The sequence below is a fragment of the Melospiza georgiana genome, chromosome Z (genome assembly GCF_028018845.1).
Source record: "Melospiza georgiana isolate bMelGeo1 chromosome Z, bMelGeo1.pri, whole genome shotgun sequence".
NCBI classification, from domain to species: domain Eukaryota; kingdom Metazoa; phylum Chordata; class Aves; order Passeriformes; family Passerellidae; genus Melospiza; species Melospiza georgiana.
The window spans coordinates 56,935,961-56,944,462 of NC_080465.1; the positions used below are offsets into that span (position 1 = coordinate 56,935,961).

Sequence of the window (8,502 nt, forward strand, 5' to 3'; positions counted from 1 at the left end):
TTCTTGTGCCTTGGAAATTCTGCATTCTTTGTGCCCACCATCAATGGTACATCCTTCTCCCCAGGCTTTGCAAACTTCCCATAGGTCTGAGATCATTGAAGCCTGCCAAGCCCTAAACCTTAATAAGGCAATTCTGCCAAAAAAGTAGTTTGTTTTTCTAACACTTGGACATCACTTAGAGCTTGTTGGCTGTTTCCTGATTCAGGAATTAAATCTTGTTGTTGAAAGTATAAAAAGGTAATACATTAAAGAACATTCCTTCTTGAAAAAGTTTTACATCTTCCACATTTTGCAACAGTACATTCTTCTTCTAGGCATTATCAATCTCCTCCTAGGTCTGAGCACTGAACCTCCCCCTAAGTCATGACAATGAAGCACATTGAGTCCTAAACCTTAACAAGGCCATTATATTTACAAGCAATTGATCTTTTGAACACCTGGAAAAACGTGCCATATAATGACTGAGCAACTGGCTCACCAGTCATCACAAAGGGTTACATACAGTGACTGGGGTGACATCAAACTGGTGACTTGTCACTTGCAGGGCTCTGCAGGGCTCCATCCCTGGCCCTGTGCTCTTCACCATCCTCATAAACAACCTGCAGGCAGGACTGGAAGGGAGAATCAGCAAATCTGCAGATGAGACAAGACAGGGAAGAGCTGTTGACTCCCTCAAAGGTAGGGAGGCCCTGCAGAGACCTTGATGAATCAGAGGGCTGGGCAATCACCAACTGTGTGCAGTTCAACAAGGAAAAATGCTGGACTTTGCACCTGGGATGGGGCAACCCTGGATGGATGGAAAGATTGGGGAATGAGAGGCTGGAGAGCAGCAACATGGAAAGGGACCTGGAGATCCTGGTCTGTGGCAAGCTGAAGATGAGGCAACAGTGCCCTGGCAGCCAGGAGGGACATCCCTGTCTTGGGGGCATCAGGCCCAGCATCACCAGCTGGGCAAGGAAGGGCATTGTCCCACTCTGCTCTGGGCTGGGGTGGCCTCACCTCCAGTGCTGGGGGCAGTTTGGGAGACCACAATGTAAAAACGATCTAAAGCTACTAGAGAGTGTCCAAAGAAAGGACACAGAGCTGGTGAAGGGCCCTGAGAAGCCTTATGAGTAATGGCTGAAGGCCCTTGGTTTGTTCATCCTGGAGGAGACTGAGGGGAGGCCTCACTGGGGTCTGAAACTTCCTCATTGGAAGGGGAAGAGGAGGGGCAGACCCTGATCTCTTCGCCGGGGCGCACAGAGACAGGACCCAAGGGAATGGCTTGAAGTTGTGTCAGGGCGGGTTTAGGCTGGGTATCAGGTAAAGGTTCTTGCCCCAGAGGGTGTCTGGGCACTGGAAGAGGCTCCCCAGGGCAGTGGTCACAGCACCAGCCTGACCGGAGGGCAAGAAGCATTCGGACACTGTTCTCGGACATTCTGTGACTCTTAAAGTGTCCTGTGCAGGACAGCAGTTGGGACTCGATGATCCTGATGCTTCCCTTTCAATTCAGCCTATTCTGTGACTCTCTGCTATCGGTACCAAGCGGCACTGCCAGACGCGTGAGCAGAGCAGCCCTGGCGCTGTGCCCGCAGGTGCCAGGGCCGGGCGCCATCCCGCTCCCCCGCTTCCCCTCACACCACCCCCGCCATTCCCAATCCGGCCCGAGGCTCCGCCCCTGCCTCGTGACGTTATGGTCGCCACACATCGCGAGGTCGCGTGACGTGGAGGGGCGGTGCCCCCCGCCCCCGCGCCCGGCGGACCGCGCCACCATTGGCTGCGCTGGCAGGGCGATCGCGCTCTGATTGGCTGTCGGTATCGCGCGCTGCCGGGCGGGCCGCGGGTGAGCGCGGAGCCGGCGCGGCGGCGCGGCTGTGAGGGGAGCGCGCCTGTCCCGCGTTCCTGGCGGATCCCGGGACGGGGCTGGCGCTGGGGTGGCGGCTGCTGGCCCTCGGCCTGCGCCCCCGACCCTCGGCCTGCGCCCCTGGCAGCCGCTCTCTGCCACCTGAACCCGGCTGGGAGATGTGCGAGTGTGCGCGCGGCGGTGTTTCCCGCATCCTCCGTTCGGGTTTGGAAGATCCGCGCTGTTGCTGGCATCCCTGACTCCGTGCCGTGTTCTGCTCTGCGACTGTGTGATTAGGCATCTTCGCTTAGGAGGGAAGCAGATGGATCCCCTGCCCAATCCCGCGCCTCTGGCCTCGAAGCTGCGGAACACGCTGCTTCGGTACCACAGCATCGGAGACAGCGAGTGGCGGGTGGCCAAGAAAACCGTGAGTGCTCCGGGCGCTTCCCGGTTCTGCTCCACAGGAAGCTGTGGGGCACCGGTGCGGCGGAAAGGGCCCGCTGCTGTGCGTGCCACACGGCTGAGAAACACTTGGCCGCGCCCTGCAGGACTTGAACCTGACAGAAGCTGTGAAACCATCCCTCTAGAATGTCTTTAGATGGCAGGATGTGTTTTTTCTGTTCTCAGGCATACTCTGTCGTTTCTTCTACCCATTTGCAGGGGTGTATCTCACGGAAGAACTTGTGTAGGGTTATAGGCTTGACTTGCAACAAAATGTGAAGTAATTAGCATTAATAGTTTTGCAAGAGGCTCACGTGTACTTCCAGCAAAGCAGACGCAGGTATCTGGAATCTCTTGTCAATAAATAGTTGATCATGCTTCAGCTTTCAATAGCTGATCATGCTTCAGCTATCTTTCTCTCAGAAATGAGAAAATTCCTTCCTTCTTAAGAAATAATTCTCAAGGCTTCCTCTCATACTGTTTCACTTTTCTGTTGTTCTTTAGAGACCGCACATTATCCTAAGTTTCCTTCCCTGAAAGGGAATATAATTCCTGCTCTCTCCAAGCAGTTTGCCATCCTCTTCTTTTGAGCTGCCTGGGTTTTTTGAGTTGTGCTTCAACAAGCTAAATAGCCTTTGCCTGTGCACCAGTCCTAGGCTGGGTGAATACTTTTTGGTTCTGTCCTCCACAGAAAGTGGAAGTGCAGCAATGTGGTAGGGCTAGTGTGGTAAATTTCTGTCTTTGTCTTTTTGTTACAGTGGTTTGAGTAGTGCTTTTATTTTTTTCTTCCATCATGAGCAGACACTGATAAGACAGGGGCAACTGATCCAAATGTAACTTATTATTTGCAGAATTAATAAATTTGCTGTCTGGAGAGGGAGGAAAGGAGCATCCAAGCCTTTCACTCTTGCAATACACCTATATCATCTCTACTGAATGTGTTGTTAAATTAAGTACTACTGAATTCCTTTAAAAAGTTACCTGCATCCTTGTGTTCCAGATCCTCAGATTTTACCCCTTTCTCCAGGCTTTCCTTCCTCTTTCCTTTCTTTCCTGCCTTCCTTCTTTCCGTTTTGATGTTGCGCCATGTAAAAGAAACTCAAGCTTTACCTACCACAAGGAGATGTGTTGTGCCCCAAAATACCTTAAATTATTCTGGATGTAGTTCTTAAGTGTACTGTTCTTTAGGACATTTGGTCTTTTGGGCTTATATAATCATCATTCCAAAGAAAGTGGTGCCATATGGTACTGTTTTCAACACCAAAATTTGGACACTTTGTACAGAAGTTCCATGTCATAGTTATGTAAAAATCAGAAGATACTGGTTTTTCTATTTTCTCTGGGTAACTTTAAAATAAATAGACTACTGCTTGCAAGACTCTTCTAGTCTGGCATCTAGGAGAGAAAGATAATTGAACTTTCTTGTCTGCACCTGCACCTCATTCACGCTTCTGTAACTTGTGCTACAGGAGTGCAAGCAGGAGTAGTGTGGTCTTCCTGTCTGAGCAGCATCTGGCTGTTGGCTTTCCAGTGGCCTTGCAATTGGAAGGCTTTCCCTGCTGATGTTGTTCCATTATTCTGTGTGTTTTCACAGTAAACTGACTTGGCCTGCCAAACCCTACTTCTGCACAGACTTCTAGCATTTCACTCTGAGAAAGCCAATTTTCTGATTTTTTTGAAATAACAGAAAATTACAAGTAAAAGATATCTGAAAAATATGAAGAAAAATGTGCAGTGGTGCCCAGGTGAACCATGGAAAATTATAAAGTTGTGTGCTTTTCTTCAAGGAAATTGAAGCATTTTGTGGACTTCTTGCAATTGTATCCAAGTGACAATTAATACTGTGTCTTATATTTGCTTTCAGAAAGATGCAACCGTGTGGCGTAAACCATCAGAGGAATTCAGTGGATACCTGTAAGTTTTCCTGCACAAGAAATACATTTTTAATGTTCCACAGATGTGTTCTGTAGAATGTAGAGATTAAGGCCGTGAATTCTATAGCCCTCAGCTACAGAGATCCTACAGAGGGGAAGCTAAATGGGTCACCTGTTGTGGCTGGACGATTCCTTTGTAGTTTCTCAGTTTGATACTTTAGCATTGCATGGTGTCTAGAACAGCAGTGAAGTCTGTGGAACACACCACAGGACTCCCATTAGCTGAAGCAGCAGCAGCATCTGTCCAGAAATTATGTCCTGTAAAGCTCAGAATCAAGCCTGCATTCAGTAGTCCTGAAGGGTCACTGGGTGACAACTCAGTCAGTTCTTGTACTCATTAGTTTGGTTCTCATTAGATTGGTTCTACTCCTGTGCTATGATCTGCTGTAATCACAGGGGAGTAATGAGAACTCTCTGTGAATAAAGCAGAATGAACCCAAAACCATTCGAATATTCCCAAGACGTGATTAAAACCAAACAAGGCTAGGTGTTGATACTGAAAATTTGATGCATTTTATTTAGTAGTAAAAGAGGCAAAGAAAAAGGAAGAAAAAGAAAAAAAGAAGTAGAAAAAAGGGAGTGTGTTTAGGGGGACAGGGAGCGTGACAAGTTAAGTAGAAACATGTTACCCCTCTGTGGGTCCCAGTGATGTCTCATTGCTCTACTCAGTCTAGTCTTCTTGGTGGTGAGGGTCCCCCATCCAAAAGTACAGAATCCCATGGATTAATACAGGTTTGGGCAGGTGGGAGTGCCCAGGTGCCTCCCCTGAGGGGGGCAGATTTAATCCTTGCATGACTTTGGATCTGTCATTTTGCATCATGTGCATCTCTGGTGCAGGGTCTGGGGACCCCTTTGGGACGGCCCTTTATTGGGCCGTGACAGGTCCTCTGCTGTCTGTCATGTGGATGTCCCTTAGATGTGGCTTTGCCATGGTGAAGAGGCTGCACAGCTGAGCTGGAGTTGGGCTTTCACTGCCTCTGAGCAGAGACTTTTTCACCACACACCCAAAACGTCTTCTCCTCCCTGTTTTGGTGCGAGGGTCTCTTCCAGCCTGACAGCAGATAGGCCTGGGGCTGCGGCCTCCACCCCATAGGTGCTGGGTTTAATCCTGGGAAAGTATTTTTTTCCTCCAGCTCAGATCTGAGTCACTTTATCTTATCTCAAATCAGTTCACAGTCCAGAGCCTCAGTCAGGAGGCCCATTGAGGGTGCTTCTGTGTAATTTTTGTTACACAATTTTGCTATAATAGGCAAAAGTCCTTCATAAAACTGTTCAAGACATAAACCATAGCATTTCAATCTCCAAAATCCTGTTACTTCTGCTTTATGAAAAATGTTTTTCCCATTATATTCGTGATCTTTTTACTTTATGTTTACTTACCTGTGGTGAACTCCCTTGCTAGCCAAGCAATAGGAGTAAAATAACCAATTGTTACAGTTGTTAGAGAAATAAACAGGATAACTTTTCTCCAAGGAAGGAATCTGCCATTTATAAAATACTAACTGTATAAAAAAGGATAAATTTTTCAGAAACAAATTTGTTGCAGAGAAGAACAGATACACCCATAGGTGTTTTCCTGTACTGTTTCTCTGATGCAATTGGCCACCGACTGTGCTTCCTGGTACCAAGGTGTTAATGTAAGTGTACTGTTGAAAATTAATGTTATATAGAGAATTTCTTACTAAATGTAAACACATTTTTCTAGCTACAAAGCTCAAGGAGTGGTGGAAGATGTTACCAACAGAATAGTGGATCATATTCGCCCTGGACCTTACAGGCTAGACTGGGACAGCCTAATGACTTCAATGGACATCATGGAAACATTTGAAGAGGTGAAGACTTGTTTACATTCTTGAATGAGATGTGTATTGATGAACACATGAATTTAACATTCATGGCTTTAACACTGATGTAGAGCAGAGCAATTCCAACAGATCTGAACCTTTCTCAGCCTTCTTGTTTGCATGCACGAGCAGCATTGTGCATGTATGGTCTGTGTGGCCACAGATCAGGCTCTCTGGCAGCACAGTCCTATTCTGAAGCTTGAAATGCGTCTTTCCATTAATGCTAAAAGTAAAGGAGTCAGTCACAGTTCTGTTGGACCTGGGAGGTCAGGTATTCTCTGATAAAATTCACATACAGAGGGCTACAGTGTGATATTGTGTGTGCCAATGCCATTTCATACAGCTTGCTTTCTTCCATTCCACAGCAAACAATAGTATTAGTCCAGACATATGGAAGCTGCAACCTCCCCCTCTTCCTGAAGGGCTGATTTGTGTAGCATGGCTTTGTGCTGAGACACAAAATAGTTCATACTGAGAGTCAGGAGTTGATAAAAGAAAGGTAGGTTTGAAGCTGGTTACAGAACAGCTAGTAGCCTTCCTTTGGTTAATGCAGGCATTCAGTATGAATTCAAAACCCTCTTCTGGACACCTGGCTTGAACATAGATTGTCATTTGCTCTGTCTCTGAAAGAAGATTTATATGACAAGGTGTTTTGTCTATATAAAATTTATACAGACTCTACTTTAAAATGGGAAAGCCTATTTTGAAGAATTGTTCACATTCCATTTTATTTTTCACTTAGTGATTAAAAGTATTAAATAGATATCTTAGTACCAGGAGATTCCTCTTGAAGTTTCTTCGTGGTCCTTTTTGACTTCCCACATGCTCTTTGGTGAGTGGCTTTGTCAGGCATGCCAAAGTTCTCTAGCTGTAGATCTTTAAATCCTTATGGTGCCAGATACTCTGCTTCCACAACTCTCAGCTGTAGACCACAAGTCCTTAAAACTTCCAGATTTTAGGTTGAGAATGGCAAAGCCATTCAGACCTCACTGATTTTGCCATGCAGTTGACAGAGGCTGTGACCTTTGTGAAAAACGTTAGCTCCCTGCAAGCATTACCTTTCCCTCTATTCATTATCCTAAGATTTATTTTTTTTTTTCCCTTATAATTCTGTCACTCAACAAGAACTGCTGTGTGATGCGCTATACAACTGCTGGCCAGCTCTGGAACATCATAGCACCAAGGGAGTTTGTTGATTTCTCTTACACTACAAACTATGAAGATGGTCTTCTAACATGTGGTAAGCCACCATCTTCCTCTGCTAAATTCTTATTTTACAGCAGTTGCTTGGCTTAAGATTTGACTCAAATTTAGTAGTAGTAAACATTCCAAAAATGGTCTAAGATGGTCTTCAACAAATCAATTCAAGGTGTTTTAGCAAATTTAAAGGTGTTTTATCTTTAATTTTACTTATTTAAAGAAGCGTGCAAGTTACTGGTTTTCCCATGAACCATTCCTTTCTGCCAGGCTTCACTTATGTCAGCTGTGGGGCAGGAGTGTTAGAGACAAGTTGAGTCCTTCAACTTGAGTCTTAGAGCAAAGTGGGATGAGTAACAGCTTGTTTCTTGTAAATGGGAGGAATGTCCTCTTTTAACATTTGATTTTTTTGCTTATCATGCTTTCCTGTCTTAGAGTTTGGATGAACAGCAAATTCCATGCATGAAAATACCCAGAAACTTGTGGTGTGCCTGTCACTACTGCTAAATTCCCCAACCAGAAACTTATATATGACAAATTCACTGTGTGTTAATTTTTTTTTAACCTCTTTCAAATTAATTTCCCTTTTCTTTTGGTTTTTTTATTTTCCTTGATAGGTATAAGCCTGGACTATGGAGAGGTGAGACCAAATTTTGTCCGTGGATTCAATCACCCTTGCGGTTGGTTCTGTGTCCCTCTCAAGGACTCTCCTGGCCACAGTCTTTTGACAGGCTACATCCAGACTGAACTGCGAGGGATGCTGCCACAGTCTGCAGTAGACACTGCCATGTCTAGCACCCTGGCCAATTTCTACTCTGACCTCAAAAAGGCGCTCAAAGTGTAGACAAACAGTGACTTAAAAGCCGGCGCATTCCTTGCAATCAGATTATGTTGTTTAGCTTAGCGTAGGTTACCACCTACTAGCTCTTCCTGAATGACACCCGAACCTTTGTTCCAAACAAAACTTTAGCAAGTGCTTCTTGATGTGATCTTTGGCATACATTCCCAGTGCACAGTGTGAGATGCTTTTTGCTGCTCTGCACTCTGCAGCTTTGTGAGAATAGCCTGAATCTCTGAACTGCCAGCTTCCTCAGTAGAAAGCACAAGATGTGTGTGTGGGCTTGAAAAATGCAGTGTGAGCTCAGCTCTCTCCAGCAGTTTTGGAAGCCAGGTGCTCAGGATTTTGATGGTGCAGATTGCTGTACAGGCAGCATCTCATTGAAGATGTAATTTTGTAATATATATATTTATATTTACCTAAATT

At 45.6% G+C, this 8,502-nt stretch overlaps 1 protein-coding gene across 1 annotated transcript; it reads left to right on the top strand.

The window, feature by feature from the left end:
- Positions 1-1,833: 1,833 nt before the first annotated feature.
- On the top strand, positions 1,834-8,155 carry STARD4 (StAR related lipid transfer domain containing 4). Its single transcript, XM_058044182.1, has 5 exons — positions 1,834-2,249; positions 4,128-4,177; positions 5,903-6,029; positions 7,167-7,281; positions 7,856-8,155. Exons 1-5 carry the CDS (start codon positions 2,145-2,147, stop codon positions 8,080-8,082), a joined length of 624 nt encoding a protein of 207 aa, XP_057900165.1. The 5' UTR covers positions 1,834-2,144; the 3' UTR covers positions 8,083-8,155.
- Positions 8,156-8,502: the final 347 nt, after the last annotated feature.

What these genes read in the sequence shown, in the direction of transcription:
- STARD4 (XM_058044182.1), top strand. Translation starts at nt 2,145, where the DNA reads ATGGATCCCCTGCCCAATCCCGCGCCTCTGGCCTCGAAGCTGCGGAAC. An exon ending in TCATGGAAACATTTGAAGAG is followed by an intron (nt 6,030 to 7,166) that starts GTGAAGACTTGT and finishes TCACTCAACAAG; the next exon opens with AACTGCTGTGTGATGCGCTA. An exon ending in AGATGGTCTTCTAACATGTG is followed by an intron (nt 7,282 to 7,855) that starts GTAAGCCACCAT and finishes TTTCCTTGATAG; the next exon opens with GTATAAGCCTGGACTATGGA.